General features: G+C 32.6%; 2 protein-coding genes across 2 annotated transcripts in view; both read left to right on the top strand.

Annotated features, from left to right (window-relative positions):
- The window catches only part of LOC109336718 (pescadillo homolog), a 20,881-nt gene extending 17,709 nt beyond the window's left edge, over positions 1-3,172 (top strand). The window contains exon 15 of the mRNA XM_019573485.1: positions 3,013-3,172. The gene's annotated coding sequence lies outside the window, so the exon portion shown is untranslated. The remainder of the gene's footprint in view (positions 1-3,012) is intronic.
- On the top strand, positions 6,094-6,699 carry LOC109335658. Its single transcript, XM_019571814.1, has one exon. It carries the CDS (start codon positions 6,222-6,224, stop codon positions 6,558-6,560), a length of 339 nt encoding a protein of 112 aa, XP_019427359.1. The 5' UTR covers positions 6,094-6,221; the 3' UTR covers positions 6,561-6,699.

Genomic DNA, 22,479 nt, shown 5'->3' with positions numbered 1-22,479 from the left:
AGAATGATCCTCAGGGTTTATTTTGGATTGGCGGAGTTCTTGTATTACGTCGGCCTGCTGCTGGATGAGCCGCTCTTGGCGTTCCAGCATCTGGAGAAGGTGTTGGGTGGTTGGCTGTTGTTCTGGAGTGGTATGATGGCTTCGGCTGGCTTGATGGGATGGTTGTCTTGGTGGGGGAAGGGTACTTGGTGCAGGGTCGACTTGGCTGGTTAATAGAGCTCGATTTCTGGTGGTTACCATGGTGTGAGTAGGAAGCACAGACGGCGCCAATGTTCTTTATTAGAACACAAAGATGTGGATAGTGGTTGATCAGATGTTGATGAAGGGGTGGAAGGTAGTCGTCAAGCAGCAGGAGGAAGTAGGAAAGCTGGACCCGCCGGTGGAGGTACCTGAAAAGGTTCTCCGACGATCAAGTTAGTGTATGAACTTAGTGAGTGAATAGTGAAGACAAATATCAATAGAGTGAGAAATGTTAGAGAGTGAAGAGATTAAGATACTTCCTGTTGGTGGAGGTCCCTATTTATAGAAGGGAGAGTTGACATTGGGCTTTTGGCTGGTGGTGCGACGCGTGGCCGACCAAAGGTGTTGTCGGGAGTTGCTTTTCCCGTGTCAGGCGGTCTGCTAGGACCATACACTGTGCCATTCTTGTCTTCTAGCCTGTGGTTGGTTTGGTATCCGTTCTGCAACCCGTCTGTTGTGCTGGCAGGTAGGTTGGTGGAGTACGGAAAGAATGCTGTCTTTTGGGTCAACTCTTGTGGTCCCAACAAGTGGGGCCCACCTCGGCGACCAAGCATGGGACCTTTGGTTCGTCGGGTAGGAACAATAGAGTTTGTTCTTTTGTAGATTTCAACCATCCTCCTGCTTCTCCTCTTTTACAAAAATTATTTGTCATGGTGAGTGAACATGGTTGATACGCATTAGATGCATGACACACGAGTAAGGTTATTTGATTCAGCCATGTTGGACTACATATATATGTCTATATTTTAATCTTGTTGCACTTGATTTTCTTTTGTCTTTCCAAATCTATCTTCTAACATGATTCATGTATGGAGTTGCAAGTCTTCTTTCTATGCGTTTTTAAATATAAATAGATGATTTTTTAGACAATTTTCTTAGACATAACCATTAGTGCAAATTTGTTAGCTTTCATTATCATTGCATAATGATTTTACTTCTTTTTTGCTTCTCCATATTACATATCCAAAGCTCTCTAAAAATCAAAAAGATATCAAAGATCTTGAAATATTCTCTCACAACAAGGTTAAGGAGATTGAAATGAGAGGTTGTGTTGGTAATTGGTTTGAAATTAAATTTGCTATGAATATTGTAAAATATACCCACGATCTTAAGCAAATAGTTATGAGTCCCTATTGGAGAGATTATGATGACTGGAAGTCTAATCCCGTTTGGTTTCAAAGGACTCGTGAACACCTTCAAGGTGAGGGTAATTTAGGTGCACCTTGACCGAAAAATTACGATTTTGGTACACATAGGAAAATTACAAAACTAGTGTAACTTTCCTGAAATTGGCAATGAAAATGCCGACTTCTTTATTTTTTTTTCTCTCACTCCCCCCAAAATCGGTACTAGGGCGAGTTTTATTAAATTGTAATTTTTTTAGCCTCCCCCTAAATCGTCAATGAGGAGGGGGAGTTTTTTTTTTCTTTCTCCCCCTAATTAAAATTTAAATTCTTTAAACAGTTAAATTTTTGTATAATATTATTGTTGCAAAAAATATTTCGTTATTATGTTGTGTTGTTAGGGTGGACAAAAATTACTATGTTGTGTGTTGTTAGGGCTAGTGCTTTAACAAATAAACCCTAAAACTAATAATATAATTCTCACGTTGTCAATTTAGGGGTAGAGAGAAAAATTATAAAAAAAATCAAAAATCCTCCCCCCCCTCATTGTCGATTTAGGGGGAGAGAGGATAAAAAACTTCCCCCCGCCGATTTAGGGGGAGGAAAATATATATATATATAAACCCCTTTCCCCCCTTGACGATTTAGGGGGGAGATGATAAAAAAAATTACAATTTAATAAAACTCCCCCTAGTGCCGATTTTGGGGGGAGTCTGACAAAAAAAATACATAAATCGGCATTTCCATTGCCAATTTCGAGAATGTTACACTAGTTTTGTAATTTCCTAAAAGGTGCACCAAAACCGTAATTTTTCGGTCAAGGTGCACCATATGGGTGAAAAGTAGCTATGAATAGAACTTATACTCATATGAGAGTTTAGAATTTTTTTTCACGCACTTTAGCAGGCAATAACATGGTTAACTCCTCAAGCACTGCTGCAAGTTGTGTCTAATGAAGTTGACCTCCCTACCATGCTAAACTTTCTGCAATTATATATATATATATATAAAGCTTTAACTCATTAATATCCACCTTCTTTTCTATTAGTTAAATGTAGTTGTAAAAGTTTATATTCATTAGAGTGTTGTTATGAAGTATTTACTGTTTAATATGCACTCTATAATCATTAGATTGCTAACATTCACATTGGTTCTGTTGAACTTTTTACTAATTTCGTGAACTTAATTCATGGATTGATGCAGTCTCTTCTTGGTTTTGTGAATTTCCTCTATCACTCTTCTTGGTATTAGAGACCTTATTTTGGCCATCGTTAAAATAGTTAACAATCTTCCTATAAGTTCTTTTTAGTTCAATTTAATTAGTGAGGCAAATTTATGAAAACGTATTTTTTAAAAGCTTATTCCAAAGTAGTGTATCTAATAAATGCTTGATGAAGTTGTTTACCCGTACAACTTAGTTAAGTTTTTACATATCTGAAATAAGCTAGAAACACTTTTGTGTATTGAATTGTATCACCAAACTGGTTACAATGTATCTTAGATAGGACATAACTTTGTAGTTGCTTCTGACTTTTTTTTTAATGTGGCGTAATTCAAATATCTAATGATCGAAAGCAGGCAAAACATGATCTTATTAAGCAAAGGAAGAAAAAAAAATAGAAGCAACTCAAAGTCAACGGAGTTGAAGAAATGTTGTAGCATTCATTCATCCTCATGCAGCAGTAGATAATATTTTTGACTAAATTATGTGTTTTTATTTCTTATTTGTAAGGATTTTTTATTTGTATATTCTTCCAAGATTAGACACTTGAACTTGAATGAGTTTCAGACTTATACACATTAAAACTCTGGTATCTATCACAGCTATCCATTTAAAAAATAGATTGTTTCATACTCTGATGTACTAGTTTAGCAATGTTTCAATAGAACATGAATCGTAACAAAGTATATGAATTAAAAGTAATCCGTAAATGTGATAGATAAAATGCTATGAAATCCTAAGGAACTACACATAAAAAGGTTTAAGATGGGTTAATCACTGTATACATGATGTTTTTCTTTTTGTTTTCCACATTATATCATCCCTCCAATAATATTACTTAGTCATCATTTAAATTTTGTTATTTTAACCTTATTGTATAGAGAAAAGAATCCAAACTTCCCCCTAATCTTTACATCTATATCAAAGTTTGTCCACCTCTTATTAAAATTATATTAGATATACTTTGTCTTACTTCGACTCACACAAAATTCATGTGTTTCTAAAAGTTGTCCCTACATTTTCATATTCTTATTTAATTCATCTATTGAGTCTCACATTAAGACAACATCATCCACAAAAAACATAAATTGTGACATTGAATCTTGAATATGCTTAGTGAGCTCATCCAAGACCAATATAGACATTTGAGGCTCAATGTTGACCCTTGGTGTACTCCTACGACAATAGGAAAATCTTCTAATGCCCCATCTTGTAATCTCATGTTGGTTTTGACCCTATCATATATATTATTGATTGGTTAAATATAGGCATTTTGGGCATCTTTCTTTTCTATTGCTTTCCACAAAACATGTCCAAGCAACTTACCAATTATCATACACCTTCTCCAATTCAATAAAACTATGTACAAGTCCATTTGTTTCCTTAGATATGTTTTTATCAATCATCATTGCAAGTATATATAGCCTTCAGTGATATTTGTCTTTTGTCTCGACCTCTGCTCAATTAACATTTCTCATAGCTTTAGAGTATGACTATAAGCTTAATCCCCTATAGTTTGCTCAATTTTGTATGAGTCCTTATTCTTATAAACAAGGATTGAGATGTTTCTTCTCCACTTTTTTAGCATCTTTTTAAACCTCATGATCTCATTAAACAACTTTGTGAGCCATATAATACCATGCTTTACAAGAACCTCCAAGCCTTAATAGGTATATTATCTGGTCCAATCGCTTTATCGTTATCCATCTTTTTCAAAGCTCCTTTCACCTTCAACTCCCAAATTCTATGATAAAAATATAATTTTGATCCCCTCGTGTGTAGTATATCATAAACCAATGAATCATGCTCTTCTTTAAAAAGCTTGTGAACATAGTTCTTCCATATTTCCTTCATATATTTGTCATTCACCAAGATTTCTCTATTTTTGTCTTTAACGTATTTCACTTGTCCAAGTCTTTTGTCTTTCTTTCCCTAACCTTTGTAAGTTTATAAACACTTCTTTTCCATCTCTTTGTACCTGGAAATTTGTATAACTCATTATACGCTTTATCTTTATCTTTGCTTTCTTGCTTTCTTTCTTATCTACCTTGTATTTTCCCAATTTTCAGATTTTTACCCAATGTCCATGATTTATAACTCTCTTTTCACATTAACTTTGTCTTGAACACTTTTTTCCCACCACTATGATTCTTTATGCTTTGGTCTAGAGCCTTTAGTTTTGTCTTGTATCTCCTTTGTCATCTTCCTAATTCCTTTGGCCGATCTCCTCCCACATATCATTAGCATCTCCCCTTACCTCCCAAAATCCTTCACCCAAAACCCTTTGATTGATGCTCATTTGCTCCCCTCCCTTCATTTTCCACCATTTATGCATTAGAACTCTTAACCCTTATATCTATAACCAAACTTCTATGTTGGTTCATCAAGCTTTCTCCGAGTATAACTTTATAGTCCAAATAAAACTTTCTATTTAATTTCCTTATAGTAATTGAAATCTAAAAACAAATAAAATTTAAACAATGATGAAAGGGAAAGATAATCACATTTACAGGGACTAAAAGTATATTTGAAATCTATATGATTTTTATATAATTTAATAAAGGCCAATCTATAGATATAGAGCTATAACAATTTCATATATCAGTACATATTTTTCTTAATTTTAATAGGATGATCTTCATCAACTTGGTAACATTTTGTCCATGATGAAGTCTGCTTAAATTCTCAGCGCATTCAATCCCAAAAGTTGCACTTTCATTATGTTCATGTGAGGAGAGCAACTACTTTATCCCTTATCTTTTACAACTTCACTCATCCCTTCATCTTCATCTTCATTGCAAAGTCAAAATAAAGTTTTTTTAACTTTCCATGAAGCAACATCCATGTTTCCTATTATCATGCGCCAAAGTTCAGAATAATATTGATATTTTGTTACATATCATTATTAATTTCGTTTGTTGATTTATTAACGCAAGCTTTTATTAAGCCAATTAGGCAACAGAATCTAAAAATGATCCTAATCTTTTCAAAGCTAAAAGCCTTAAATAATAATTGTGGATTCTTAAATACCAAATATTTCGAATCTTTCATAAAATTATTATAATTACTTTAGTCAGGTCTATCTAATATTTCTCTTCACTAATATATAGATTCCTTCATATGTGTATTTTTTAATTAGAAATGATTGATTGATATTTATGTATATCATTCATTCTTCATGTGGTGATCATAATTTTCTAAACATTTGTTTATCTTATACTATTATAACATTTGTACAACATTCTTTAAAATATAACAGTCATAATCTTTCAATAAAAATAAATAACTGAAGGCGGGAAAAGGAGCCGTTGTATCTAAAATTAATGAGATTTGGCGCTAAAATTGTGGTGCTGCCCGTAAATTCCCGGGCACCTCTCTCTCTCTCTCTCTTTTATTTTGCCACGAAAACTCAAACCCCTTTTATTCCTCACATTTCATTCTTTCATCAAACTTCAAACCTTTCTCTTATTTCTTCTTCATCTTCTGTTTCTCTATACCCCGTCTTTCATTTCTTCTGATTCTCTTACCAAAATAAAGAACCCTTTTTTATTTCATTTTCTTAACCCCTTTTATATTTGATTCTAAGCAACTCCTCCTTTTCCTCTACTCGCTTAACCCAAAGTTGAAAGCTTTTCATGATGGGGTTTTCAAAGAAGAAAACTTTGCAACCAGATTCCTTCCCTACGAGTGTTGAATCAGAATCAAAGAAATGGGTTATTGCTGGAATTTCAGTTCGGTGTTTGAAACCAATAAACACAAAGGGAAGAGGAAAAGAGAATAAGGAAGAAGATGAAGAAGGTTCTTCTACAACACCAACAGCAAAAGAAGCAAGGATAGCAGAGAAGTTGAAGTGCCCAATGGCACCAAGGAAGAGAAGATCAACAAAGTGTAACTTCAATGGTGTTAGAGAGTTTTTCACTCCTCCTGATTTGGAAACTGTGTTCAAGTGTCATGTTCTTCACAAACCTATGTGATTTGGAACATCATTTTCAACTAACAACAATTTCAGAAAGACTAGAGTCACATGAGTTGAGAGGTTTTATCATGAGTTTGTGTGCAAAGAAAAAACATATTATGATATTTAGTTTAGATACAAGTCTCCATTAGTCTTTATTTTGCTTTTGTTTGTTTTATTATTAGCAACTATGTACTATGTAGTTTTTTTAGCTCTGTTTTTTAATTAATGAGAAGCTTTTACTCCATCTTATTCTTATTGTAAGACATTTTTTATTAAATTTCCAAAAAAAAAACAATAAATATACTTAGTTTAGTTAATTTTCTTGATTTATTAAAATAATTTTAAAATATGACCAATTTTATCCTTATTTAATAACACAACATATGCGGTTTTGAAGGAAACAAACTTTTAATTATGAGTGTAATATTGATAATAGTATAAAGAATTATGTACAATCAGTCATTCACCATTTATTTAAATTACTTTTTCTGAAAAGTCAAACATAATTGAAAATAAATGTGAGATAATAGAGTGATACATTGTTAGTGTATATATCTTTCTCTCTTTAATTATATATCATACTATGCATGGTTATTTTTATTCAAGACACCAAATAGAGGAAGTTAAAGTATTTAATAATGACAAATAAGAAATATATCATAGAAATTGTAAAATGTTTATAAAAATGATCATCAAAATATTTTAAAATCAATTTTAGAGAATAATATTGAGTTTTGATATACATAAGTTCTATATAGTTTTGTTGTGTTCTGTATTTTGAGTTAAGAGTACACATTTGTTGTCTCACAAATTGTGTCACTACATATACTATCAACTGTGATTGGTCAGAAAAATAATTAATTATTAATTTTTTAATTTAAATATATTTTTTCAACCAATAATAGACTAATAATAATGTAGTAACACAACTTATAGATAGCAGATGTGCACCCTTGAGTTAATAGCATTAAAAGTTAGGTTGTACAGTAAGAGAGAGAAAGAGTAATATTTTCTTATGATTCATTATTCTAAGTCTAATAGCAACGTGCACCGCTAATAGCTACTCGCTATCTATTTCAAAATAGGAGAGCATTATTCATACTCGCCTGTATTTGTACAGGTACTCATGTGCGGATATTTGTGGGTATTTATGGGTACCTGCGGGTTTCCTATATTATAAATGAATATTTAATTTTTTATTTTTATTATGTTTCAAATTAGATAAAACTTAATTATTTTTGTACCTTATTGAATATTTGGCAAAATTGCTAAATTTATTGGTGTTTTCTATTTGTGTGATTTTTTGTTCTCATTTCCTTAACAAAATGTATATATTTTCTTTGTAAAACATGTGCGTTTCTACACATATAAATAATATTTGTAGGGTGTTTCACCACGAAACTCAATAAAATATGTCAACAAAGTAAAAGAGAAAAAAATGTACATAGTGTAATGAATGTTAGAATAATGTACTTTTTATTTTAATTAAATATAATATATTAATCATATAAATAACAAGTACCCATGAGCATAATTACCATAATACTCATATCCACCTGTATGTACTATCGATATTTTTAAAAACTCATTTCTAAATATGGTACTACTAATATCTAACCTTTTAAGGAATTTATAGTTGTTGCAGTTTTCCTTTCCCCTTTTCTCTTCCAATTTGGAGAAATGTTCGTTCTACTTTTCTTTCTTATTTTTATTACTTCATATTTCTCACAACTAACAGTAAAGATAACAATGTTTTTTTAATGAAATTGTCTCTGACGTAGTAGTTTCTGCCTGTGTTGTACTAAACTACCATGATAGGCTGTGCCCTGCTCCACAACAATCTTCAGGAGTATTTTCTGATTCATTGCATCCCAAATTATAGATAATAATAATAATATTGTTTACATAAGCCATTTAAATATTTAATATCTATAATATCTATTATCCAATTATAATTGATATTACCATGTTTTTTTGCTTTTCGATATTCAAATTTATTGATATGTATCAAGAATTATTGCAACTTATCTAACCCTCATACTTCAAACACACAGTAATTTTCAAATTGAAATGAGATAAGATGATGACAAGTAATCCTTAAAAAATTAACAATGCCAATTTTAAAATAAGAAAATTATAAATCATTTTGAACATCACATCTCAATACTAAATATGATCCCAACCCCATTAAAGTGAGAGTACATATGTTGTTTTATAATCAGTGTCATTATATGTATTAGTTATAAATGATCAAAAAATACTTAAAAATTAAATTTTAATTTAAATATATATATTTTAACCAATTACAGGATTATGTTACATAAAGTGATATCAAATATGAGATGACAGATGTGAAACTCATTAAACTAGATTTCAAGTTTCAACTCAATTTCAAAATGTCTCTATTAAATAGCCAAAAGTTTCCTTACACGTGTAAAAAGGAAATCTTTTTTTTAAGGGCTAAAGATGGTGCTGTATAAATTGATTGAATGTGACAAATCCTTTTACAACCTTACTAGTCTCAATCCTTTTCTCAATTGCTCTGCCACTCTACAATAACTTCTTCTATGCCCCACCTTTGCTTCAGCCTTGAAGCCCCCTCATAAGTCGCAATACCCTTCTGATTATTAAACCGCAAATTACTTAAGGGAATCCTATGTGATTGCTACTATTCCAACATAAATGGTTTAAACAACATAACTATATATTGCTTATGTTACTATTCCAACATAAATGGCTTAAGCAACATAATTATCATGTACAACAAGTTAGTAATATTTTAAGATACGGCTCTCCTAATTATATAAGCAATCATATCTAAGTATTTTTAAAAGAGCTTGTAGAATCTTTTAAGCAACTCTTTATAATTTCATGAATGTAGAGATATGTTGTTTAAAATAACATAAAATAAAAAAATAGTGATGTGTCATGATTGAGTAGTCTATAAAGAAAAGTGAATGAAACCCTTTTAAACCTACTTTTAAGAGTATCATGAAAAAGTGTACTCTTATTATTATGATTTGATGCTTGTTATTTGGTAATATAGATTTATGTTGATAAAATTATTTCGCATGTAAGATAAATTTTATTCATTGTGCATGTTATTATCATGTCCGTACAAGAAATGGAAGTAGTCCTTAGGGCAGAGAGGATACGATTCACATGATATTAGTTTTAAAAAATAAAGTATCTCCTGCTATATAAGGAGATAAGTTATCTTCTCTAACCATTAAAATTATGACGTGTGTCATATTTAATTATTTGTATCGAAAAGTAGAAGGAATAAGTTATCTCTATGTATAAGAAAATATTTTATTCTCATATTTCAAAATGCGATGATAGATGATATTAGAATTTACTTAATGCTTTCCTTAATTGGTGTTGTATATTAAGAAAGTAGGCTTCTAGGGATTAGGATCCTTTTAAGAAAGCACACAGTAAATTAATGTTAGTCTTACTTTGTCAGTATGATTAAATTTAGAATTTGGATAAGTAATGTCGTTTAATTCTAATGAACATAATGTCCTAGCTCCTAAATTGGCACCACACGAGGTAGTTCTTTTATAATTTCTAAGGAAATAAAAAAGATATATACTCTTCACTTTGCCCCTTGCTTCCTGAATGTTTAAAGAGATTTTCATTTTTTTTATTATTTACTTATGCATAGTCTTGACATGATGTCAAAATGGTATAATATATGTGATGTACACCTGAAGAGTGTTGACATGCATGTAGCATATGGTTGTGACTTAACTGATCACGTACAATATATAGGTTAATAGGTAGTTGGAAATTTGATATAAAAATAAAACAAATAAAAGGGGAGAGATAGGGTGGAAGGGTGATATAATTAGGAGGGTTTGAGTATTCACTATTCAGTATTGGTTATGGAATTGAAGAATGGAAAAAGACAAATATGTAAAGAAAGGTAAGGTAAGGTGATGGAATCCAATGTATGGAACAAAGGAAGCAGTAGAGACATGTTGTGTGCATACTCTATGCCTAAGGCTAGGGCTATGAGGAATCCTAAGCATATCAAAGATTCCAAATTTGGAACCCAATAGAGATACTGCTAAATATTACTCTTCCTTCTATCTCTCTTTCTCTCACTAGCTTTTAATTCCTCTTTAACACATTCTTTTTAACTACAACTTTTTTTTAATAGTTTAAAATCCATGTGTAAAGTTTTTTATATCGTTAGTATGTTATCTATTATTTATTTGTATTACTTTTATCTAAGAGTTAATTATGGTTAACATATAAATGATGAATAATTTGTTGGCAGTGTAAAAAAACAATTATATATTAATTTTTTTGAAGTATAGAACCAATTAGAAATACTAATAATAATGTGTACTAGTTTATCTTGAAGTGATTAAATGTGAGATAGGTTTTGTTGATTAATTTTCACTTCGCTTCCTCACCATAACTACTATTATTGAATGAAAAAAGGGTATACTACACTTGTAGTGTTTTTATTTATATTTTTGTAGCTAAGTTTGGCTCTAACCAGATATTGGCTTCTTTAAGAAGTGACGTCCAGCTGCCCGAGCTGACCGTAAGATTTGGAACCAAAGTTGGTTGGCGCCAAAACAAAGAGAGACAAAAACAATTTTTGTAGCCCGTGAAATGCGGACTGCGGCTGAAAAATACCAAAAAAGTCCATGGGTTGAAATATGAATTTCCAGTATAATAATGTATCTCATCATATGAGATAACTTATCTTATTTAATTAGTAAAAATATGACATATGTACTATTTTACTTAGTTTTAGAAATATTTTTATAAAAAATAATGAAATAGGACATATGTCATGATTTCACTGACAGAAGGAGATATTTTATTCTCTTTTCCAAATCACTCATTCTATCTACTCATCTGATTTGACCCGTTCTTAATTTGATTCATATATGGTTGGATTTATTTGTGTAAGGTTAGTCACATGTTCAAATTGTCAATATTTAGGATTGAGTGAATGATAAGTATTACCAGACCCAATCTACCTCATGTTTACTAATAACTTCTATTTATGTATGTTTGTGCAATCAATACAGCATAGCGATATCTCTTTGACTTAATGTAAGTAGTGATATAATGCATTTTGTTGCATCAACCTATATGTTATATAATTTCAAAATTTTAATAATCTTTTTTCCTATTTTTTCCTATTTATTTGTATGTCATTGACTTTTTAATCTTTTTATCATATATATATATATATATATATATAAATGATTTACAAAATATATTCGTTTAATCATTTTCATATTTCAAATTACATATTCATATTAATAAATAATATTGAAAAGACTTTTTAAAAAAAATAAATGTGTCATATTTAATTGAGTCTAGGGTGAAGTTAGGTTCAAAAGTTAGCCCACACGAAATTTAGAATAATATTAGTCTTCAAGTCTAAGGTCGAATATGAGTTCAAAAACTAGTTCAATCACCATTTAGGGTCAAACAAGAGATGACCCTTACTTAGTCTAATTTGACTCATCTTCAATGTGCTTATAGTCATTTATGTTAGATAAAGGAATTCTTTAAACATAGAATTTTATAGAATAGAGAAGTGATTGAAAACTTGTATATTTCTCATTGTAGAGTTCGGTTCAATACAACCATATATATAGGTAACTCTAGGTTGCTTGAATAAGAAGGAATCTGGTTAACCAACTCATAACCGAATAACAAACAATGATCACATGTTGAAAAAGAATTATCAACACGTGCTTAATGTGATGAACGTGTAATATGAGTGATCTACAATCTGGCCATTCTGCTTGATGTTTGCTCTGCATAAGACTCAATCTCTGCTATAATTCATGCTTCAATTCCTAGCTGCAATCCTAGTTTGATGTTTTAAGCTTCCTGCAAAAGGATTAGTAGCAGGGCAAAATATGCATATAGGTTTATTACCCTCCCTCAAGCTGGAGAGTATAAGTTTAATACTCCCAGCTTGGACAACAAGTGGGTGAAAATAGATGTTTCTAATGTCTTTGTAAAAATGTCAGCCACTTGTTGTGTTGTATGAATAGGGAGTAACTGATAAAGTTTGTTTTGTAAACGTTCACAAACAACATGACAATCAATTTCAATGTGTTTCGTACGTTCATGAAATACTGAATTTGCTGTAATATAACGAGCTGAATTGCTACCACAATATAGAAGAGCAGGTTGTATGAAAGGAACTTGAAAATCAAGTAATAGATAGGTTAGCCATTCTACCTCACAAGAAGCCAGAGCTAAGGCACGATACTCTGCTTCAGATGATGAACGTGAAACAGTAGTTTGTTTCTTGGATTTCCAAGAAACTAAGGAGTCCCCTAAGAACATACAATAGCCTGAAACTGATTTACGAGTATCTGAGCATGTAGCCCAATCAGAATCAGTGAAGCCCTTGAGTTGAATTGTGGAACTTGTTGGGTAGAAAAGGCCCTGACCAGGGCTACCCTTTAAGTAACGCAAAACTCTTGTGATGGCTTTGTAATGATTGGTAGTGGGATTAGCCATAAATTGGCTCAATTGTTGTGTTGCAAAACTGATATCAGGGCGTGTGTTTGTTAAATACAAAAGCCTCCCTACGAGTTGCCTGTAGAGCATTGGGTCATGAAAGGGGGTGCTGTCATTTTGGTGCAGTGGTGTAGTTTTGATCATTGGAGTAGGCACAGGTTTAGATGCTAAGTAACCAGTATCATTAAGAAGATCCAAGGAATATTTTCTTTGACATAGATTGATTCCTAGCTTGGATCTTGAAACTTCTAGGCCAAGGAAGTACTTGAGGGTACCTAAGTCTTTGATCTTGAATTTATTATCCAGAAATTGATTGACATGGTTTATTTCATAGGTGTTGTTGCCTGCTAAAATGAGGTCATCTACATATATGAGCAGAGTAGTGTAACTTGAGGAATGTTTCTTGGTGATGAGGGAATGATCATGATGAGATTGAGTGTAACCTAAGGATAGCAGGGCAATGGATAGTTTAGCAAACCACTGCCTACTTGCTTGTTTTAATCCATAAAGGGATGTGTTTAATTTGAAAACAAGGTTAGGTATGGTGGATGTAACCCCTTGAGGAAGAGTCATGTATACATCTTCATTGGGGTCACCATGTAAAAACGCATTATTGACATCTAATTGTTGCAATGTCCAATTCTGTGTGGCAGCAATAGCTAATAAAAGCCTAACAGTGGTGAGTTTCACCACTGGTGCAAAGGTCTCATTATAATCCAAACCTTCGGTTTGGTTGAAGCTTTTGGCCACAAGCCTAGCTTTATGCCTCTATATAGACCCATCAGAGTTAAACTTTAGTTTGTAGACCCATTTAGAACCAATGGTTTTCTTACCAAGGGGGAGAGGGACAAGGGACCATGTTTTGTTAAGATCCAAGGCTTGAATTTCAGCATTCATGGCTTTGATCCATGCCTCAAACTGGATGGCTTGTTTGTATGTTTTGGGTTCATAGTTGGTAGTAAAGGATATGTAATAGTGTAAGTGGTTATGAGATAGAGTGTAGTAGGAAAGGACAGATTCAAGAGGATGTTTAAGTTTGTGTGGAGTGGTAGTAGGATGAGTTGCTAATATGTTGCAGTGGAAGTCTTTGAGATATGTAGGTGGGCAATGAGTTCTCTGTGGTCTTCTAAGCTGAGGGGATGAGTTGGAAATTTGGGTCTGGTTACTAACAGGTTGGATGTCTATAGGGGTTAAAAGATTAGGACAAGGCAATTGTTGTCGTATGGTGCAGGGGATAGGTATAGAGTGGTCATCAAGGTAATGTGCAGGGTTAATGGTGTGGTTTATAGGTTCTAGGTTAGTCTCCTTAGTTTGGCATTGGTGAGGGAAAATATGTTCCTGAAATCTAACATGTCTAGAGAGGAAAATTTCTCTTGTGTTTAGGTCACAGAGAAGAAAACCTTTGGTGCCATTTTTGAAGCCAAGGAAGATGCATTTCCTGGCTATAGGATCAAGCTTGTTTCTATGGTTAGCAAGAGTTGTGGAAAAACATAAGCTGCCAAAGACTCTTAATGAGTTGAGATCAAGAGTGATGCCAAAGAAAAGTTCATGAGGGGATTTGTTGTCCAAGACAGGAGTAGGCAACATGTTCATGATGTGAACAACATGAGTAATAGCATAGCCCCAAAAGGGTTTAGGCAAATTGGACTGGAAAAGAATAGACCTAGCAATATTTAGGATGTGCCTATGTTTTCTTTCTACTGTGGAATTCTGTTGTGGTGTTTCAACACATGAAGTTTGATGTATGATGCTTAATTGGCTGTAGAGAGTAGGCATGTTAAATTCAGAGCCATTATCACTACGAATTATCTTAACCTTTCTATCATATTGAACTAAAGCCATTTGTATGAAGTTGTGAATAAGGGTCCTGGTTTCAGTTTTAGCATACGTAAGGAAAACCCAAGTGTATCTAGTAAAATCATCAACAATTGTAAGAAAGTATTTGTGTCCATCCAAAGTTAAGGTGCCAAAAGGCCCCCAAATGTCCATATGGACAAGATCAAAATATTGAGCAGTGCAAGTATTGCTAGAAGGAAAAGGTAACTTTGATTGCTTAGCAAGATAGAAAAAATCACAAACAATATTTTGGTCAAACTTAACATATGAAAACTGTTTATGAATGTTATTGAGGACAACTTGTGATGGGTATCCTAGTCTAAAGTGCCATAGATCAAAATTGTTAGATTTATTGCTTTGTAATTGATTGATTTGATCTGAGGCATAGGTCAATGACTTCCCATTCTTGGTGAGGATGTACAGGTTGTTGGTGGCTTCAGCATAACCAATCATCCTCGAGGTAGTCATATTCTGGATTATACAAGAGCAATTGTCAAACACAAGCTTGCATTGAAGTGAGGTGGCAAGCTTATGAATGGAAACAATATTGTATTTGAATCCAGGGATATACAAGGTGTTAAACATTCTAAGAGAGTTAGATAATCTAACAATACCAGAATGTTTAGCAATAATTGTCATGTTGTTTGGCAATTTAACACATATAGGTTTAACATGTTTATAGCATGCAAAGTTGGATAGATCATTAGTGACATGAACGGTTGCACCACTATCAAGGATCCAAGATTGTTGTGTTAGGATGTTACCTGAGATTGGATGATCATCACTTGGTTCTTGGCTGAGGTGGTTGATGTTGTGTTCATGATCAATGGTTAATTTTCCAACTTGGCTTGCATGTCCATCACCATCCATCCTTGCCTCTTGCATCTGGTTGTTCTTGTTGTCAGTTGGAATGGAAGTAATAGTGTTGATGGATCCACCAGTGGCATTCTTGGACTTGAACTTCAAATTTGGTGGAAATCCATGCTTGAAGTAGCATGTCTCAGCTGTGTGCCCATCCTTCCCACAGAAAACACAGATTTTGTTGTTGTTTGTTTGATAGGTTCTTGCATAGTTCCCTGTACTTCCTCCTCTAGTAAATCTTCGTGTGCTTTTATTGGATGTTTCAATGATATTCTTGCCTGAATTCTTGTTGAATGCTGGTCTCCAAGCTTGGTTTGTATTGACAGATTTTACAATCCCCTTTCCTTCACCATTTGATGTGTCTTCTTGTTGCCTTTCTTGTTGGAGAACTAAGGAGAAGACTTTGTTGATTGATGGCAGGGGTTCCATCAGCAGAATCTGAGTCTTCACAGTGTTATAGGAATCATTGAGTCTTTTAAGAAAACAAATGACAAACTCAGATTCTCTGTATTCTTTCATTAGTTTCAAGAGAGGGCAGTTTGAACCATTACTGCATAACAGATTTGGAATTGCCCTCAAGGTGTCAAGATCATCCCATATGGTCTTCATATCAGTATGAAAAACAGAAACAGTTCTATCACCTTGCCTCATAGAATGGATTTATTGTAAGAGGTCTGAGGTTCTGAAGTGATCGCCCTTAGAAAATCTTTCCTTAAGATCTTCCCACATATCTTGTGCATTGTCTATGTAAATGATACTTTGGGCAATTTGTTGGGTTAGTGACCTTGTTATCCATGATACAATCATGGTGTTGCATCTCTCCCAAGAGTCAAAGGTTGGCTCAGTTTGTTGTGGTATTCCTATTGTTACATTAACGAATTTGAACTTGTTTTTGGACATTAGAGCCCTCTTCATTGATCTACTCCATGAAGAGTAATTTCTGCCATCTAAAGGAGGTGATACCAAGACAAATTCAAAGGTTGGCTCAGTTTGTTGTGGTATTCCTATTGTTCCATTAACGAATTTGAACTTGTTTTTGGACATTAGAGCCTTCTTCATTGATCTACTCCATGAAGAGTAATTTATGCCATCTAAAGGAGGTGATACCAAGACAAATCCTGGGTTGTCACCTGGATGGAGGTAATATGGGTTTGTAGGATTTAAAGAAGGATCAACAAATTGTGACATGTTGTGTGTTGTCTCTGAGCTTGCTTCCATGTCTTGGTGCTTTCTTGGCAACTATTGCAGAATGGTTTCACAGCAGAGCACTCAAAAAATGAGTGCTCTGATACCATAAAGGAATTCTTTAAACATAGAATTTTATAGAATAGAGAAGTGATTGAAAACTTGTATATTTCTCATTGTAGAGTTCGGTTCAATACAACCATATATATAGGTAACTCTAGGTTGCTTGAATAAGAAGGAATCTGGTTAACCAACTCATAACCGAATAACAAACAATGATCACATGTTGAAAAAGAATTATCAACACGTGCTTAATGTGATGAACATGTAATATGAGTGATCTGCAATCTGGTCATTCTGCTTGATGTTTGCTCTGCATAAGACTCAATCTCTACTGTAATTCATGCTTTAATTCCTAGCTGCAATCCTAGTTTGATGTTTTAAGCTTCCTGCAAAAGGATTAGTAGCAAAGCAAAATATGCATATAGGTTTATTATTAGATGTTATTTATCTCATTTAGCCATCTAGGTTAATTAGTTTCTCTTCCGGAATTATAATTATTTTCTTATTTTTAATATTATCGCTTAACACACATAAAAAGTTCATTATAGTTATGCTTTTAAGTTATATACAAATTATGCACCGGGAAGAAAAAAAATCCGTTTTTGCCGCCTGGGTGAAGATAATCTATCATGCATGGCTTGAATTATAAGTGGGAGATATGGAGTTTTCTCCCCCAAGTGTACCTTTTCTTCTCTCATAAGTTTAATGCTTTCGATGGCAAACAAAAATATGTTATCCCAAATTATATCCCAAATTATATCTCACATCAACGATAATGATAGAAAAATAATAAATATTTAAAAATTTAATTGATATTCATGTTTTTATTGGTAGAGGATAAAATTTGAGACAATATATCTCTATTCTTGATTCCCTAGGCTTTCTTACCATTAAGAATTTTTACTAGCCTATGACAACTTGTACATTGGTCCATCTATGACACCCTAAATATCTTGCTTCATTGTTATGAATGAATAATCTATTAATTCATTATTATGAATGAATAATCTATTAATTCATTATAGTGCAAGTCTTTTGCATAGAGAAGGCAATGCTTATATTTTTATTCAAAATTAACACAACAATTTTACGTAGCACCAAGAAATACTTCAGATACCCAACTAATTAGTAACTATATATGAGTGAGAATATTTGTGAGAGAAAATATTACTCTTTATTCTTATATTATAAGAGAATTTATTATACTTTTCTTTTTTCAACTGTGAAACTTTGCTCGTAACCTTTTATATTGATGGGATTTTTCCCCACATAAACCTTGTGTTCATCTTTCTTACTATTTTAGTTGGTTCTCATTAGTTCTAGATTGACTTTATCTTATACTTCTACATACTGCTATATTCCTAACACTCAATTATCATCATTATCGGTATGAATGCTAAACAATACGGACAACCAAGATAATCCTCCTCATTTTGACGTTCTAACATATCTCCACATAACAGTTTTCTATTAATGTTGAATATAAGCTTCAACCGATATAACTTCTCATTCTTATCTGGATATAGTGCGAAAGTCTTGATTACAATTTGCAAAATACATAAGTTGCTAACAAAACCTAAAACGATATACTTTCAATGGATTCAACTAAATGGTCAAAAGAACTAGTTTTGCTGATCTTGAGGTTTATTTGAGTAGTTTTTTTTATAAATGCAAGCACAAGTTAATAATATATTCTCTACAAAATTAATGACACATAACATTAAAAAAAACTACTTGTGCTTACATTGTCATAAATGTTCCTCTAAAGTTATACATTTCTTATGGTATATCATAATTTGCAGGGTATGTTTCACTTTCCAATTTTAAACCCATATGACAATTAATAATAAAAATTATGGTTACATCCAAGGTTATTTGGACTAGATCAGATAGTCTTATCAGTCTGATCGTCACCCGTACAACCTAAAATCAGGGTGGTCTTCCAAAGCAGTCATCCTAAAACCAGTCTAACTAGGTAGGACAGGGAGAAACCACAATAACCCGGTTCGTTAAACCAAATCGATCTAAACCTAATTAAAAAAAAACAAAATCCTAGAAATCTGAAATAGAAACAGGGGAGATGAAGACTGGTCTAGTAAATGAAAACCTAGTCGTCAAGGAAAACCCTCTCGTCACTTGCTCATTGTAGCTCTTCACTTGCTCAATATCGCTCTTCACTGACATCTCTTGGGTACATGAGTCTCTTATGTTGGTAGTTTGTACTATTTAGCAGTTTGCACCGTCTTTGAATCTGTTTGCATTTTACATCGTGTTAATATTTGCAAAAAAAGTTACGTGATGGAGATAGATAAAATGAGTAATTGTGTGGAGATATTTGTTACAATTGATCTAGTCACTATTAAGCCCAAGTGTTTTATTAATCATTTGATTTTGATCTAGTCATAGTTACGTTGTATTTTATCTGTTAAATGCATTGTGTTAATATTTGCATTGTCATTTAGCTGTATCCCCTAAACAGAAGTGTATTATTTAGCTTGGTTAAACCAGTCACTATGTTAAATTGCTAATTGAGTGGATGGGTTAAATTGTTAATGTTTGGTGTTGGTATATTGTTTGTGTTAATGTTGGTAAATGGTTATAATTTTATATATGACATCATTTACATGTTCTTTAAATACAACTCAAGCAATAACTCATACTACTTAATATTTTAGAGCAAAATATGACTCAATATGAGATCATTGTCAATTAGTACATAATGTTGATGAAAATAACAGTATAAAATGTTTATATTATTCAAAGTGTTACATGGGTAGAGAAATACCTTGAATTAAATAGCATTTTGCTAGAGAAAAGGGAGATGTTCTACCTTATCTTTCAATCTCTTTTGAAGTTAAACATAAATTAAAAGAACACTTGAATCAAGTTAGTGGTAGTAGAAAAAGAAAAACTAATCAAATTCGAAGAGAAGAAGATTCAGAGAAGGAAAATGCTATGCAACATGAAGAAAATATGACCACCAATACCAACTAAAGCCAAGGGTAAGACACCTGTGCTCCAACAATTACTCTGGGAGCTCAACCCTTAATTAGAATGGGCTTTGTAGGTAAGGATTATATTCATAGAGATAATATATAAGTTACTCGATTCTTTTATGATTGTTGTGTCACATTCAAAATTTCAAATTCAGTTTACTATCAACCTTTGATAGATGCAATTGCCGCAATTGATCATGGGTATAAAGGTCATAGTTATTCTACCATTAGATCTAATTTATTGCATGCAATAAAGATGGAAATCGAGTTGCTAGTTGAGACCTTTAGGAATTTTGGAAAGAAACTAGTTGCACCATCATGGTTGATGGTTAGCGAGACCATATAAATAGACAACTTGTCAAATTTCTTGTATATTTTCATAAAGGAATAACTTTTGTGATATTTGACGCATATGATGTCATTAAAAATGCTAGAACACTTTGCAATTTGTTTATTGAGTTATTTGAGTTTGATGGAGTAACCAATATTGTGCACTTGGTTACCGACAATACTACAAATTATAAAGCTGCATGAATATGTTAAATAATAATTTTCGATCTATACATTGCTCTTCTTGTGCTTTATATTGTTTAAATTCGATTCTAGAAAATATTGGGAAAATGGAGCATGTGAATACCTTAGCTAAGAATGCTCCTGTGATATAACAAAATTTGTCTACAATCATGGATTTTCATTGGTATGGTTATGGAAAAGATAAGGGTGAAAAGAACATCTCGTTTTACAACAACCTTAATTACACTGAAAAACATTCATGAACACAAATTTGATTTGCAAGCTTTGGTCAATAGTAAATTTTTTATTGATTCTAGATATTACAGGGACAAGAAAGAAAATATATTTTAGGAGGTCGTGACATATGCTAGATTTTGGAATGATTATGCAATTATTGTAATATTGTGGCTCCACTAATCTTCTTGTTAAGAGGGTGTTCATGAACAAAAAGTCTTTATATAAGCTTTATATAATAATTATAAAGCAAATGTCGCGCCCCGATTTTCGGCTACACGACTTGTTTAGAGACGCCACTACATTTTATAGTTAAAAATGTAGAAAAATCTTTTAAGCCCAATTACCCTGGGCTTTTGGATTTTTGATATCCAGGTTCGGGAGTCAGTTATAAGGTAGGGAAGGTATTAGCACCCTACCCGCCCGCGTTAAGCGGTACCCTTCATTAAAAAATATAATTTTACTAATATTATTATTATTATTATTATTAAATTTTCGGATTAATTAATCAATTATTAAGAAGGAAAAATAATTATTTTTATTATTGAGCCTGACAATATTGACCTTGGTCCTACGTACCCCTATTAAGGGGATCCAGGCTTACGTAGTTCTTTAAGTAGAAAATGGTTTGTTGGTTGAGTGTATTTTAATTAAAGGAAATGTACTTCTAGTAAAAAAAGTATATTTTTTAAGTGTTGTTTATTATTGAAAAATAGTTTTTATTTGGTTATTTTAGAAAATGGAACAAATTAATTTTTGAGATTTAATCGATTGAAAAGAAGCGGCGTAGCGCGACCTTTCGAAGATGATATGATATATATATATAATAAATTTTTTATAGATTATTTACATGACTAGGATACTACTTAATTTAATTGAAAAATACATTAAAGTGATTTATTTTACATTTTAAATGTTTATTAAATTATTTTTAGGAGATTATTATTCATTATTAACAATTGCTGGATAATTACAAAATAAAAAAAAAGTGATAATAAAATTGTAAAATTGATAAAAACAGAATATTAATTACTCATAAAATAATGATATACTAGTTATTTTATGCTTACTCATTATCCTTAAAGTTATAGTATTTAATGTTTTTTACATTGCTAAAATAAGGATATTAATCAATGAATTATTAGTTCATAAATGACATTTTTATATTTTAATAATAATCATAAACAAATATCATGTAAAATAATTAAATGATAAGAAAAAACTAAAACTATACCTGCTTGCAAAGAAGGAGTGCCTTTTATTTAACACTAGAAGGAATTTGATCCTGTGTAGTGGTTGGGAAGGAGCCTGACACGTGTCAGATGCAGATTGGAGGGGATGGGGTGTTTACCACGCCTGGCCACGTGGCGCGTGTGGGTTGGTTGTCCTGGGGGTTGCATAGAAGCTTGTGGTAAGCCTGTCCACAGTGGATCCCGTGTTCTACACGGGAGATGATCCTGTGTGGCGCGATGCAGTGAGACCGCGGTGTGTTTTCGCTTAATGATTGGACGCCGTTCTGGGTCAACGTGATGGAGGAAAAGTACGCAGATCCAAGGGCAGTGATGGCGTGACGCAGTGAGTGCACAACGCTGTGGTAGTAACGGTCGCACTGGATTATTTTCACCAACAGTGTTTTTTTCTCTCTTAGAGGACCCTTTTTCTTGTAGTTTTCTTCCTAAAATCAAAATTTTGAACCCCTTAACTCTTCACAAACTCACCTATTTATAGCAAAAT

The sequence above is a fragment of the Lupinus angustifolius genome, chromosome LG20 (genome assembly GCF_001865875.1).
Source record: "Lupinus angustifolius cultivar Tanjil chromosome LG20, LupAngTanjil_v1.0, whole genome shotgun sequence".
Lineage (NCBI taxonomy): Eukaryota > Viridiplantae > Streptophyta > Magnoliopsida > Fabales > Fabaceae > Lupinus > Lupinus angustifolius.
The sequence above is the reverse complement of the archived record's forward strand: the minus strand, read 5'-3'. Positions and strand labels throughout refer to the sequence as shown.

What these genes read in the sequence shown, in the direction of transcription:
- LOC109335658 (XM_019571814.1), top strand. Translation starts at nt 6,222, where the DNA reads ATGATGGGGTTTTCAAAGAAGAAAACTTTGCAACCAGATTCCTTCCCT.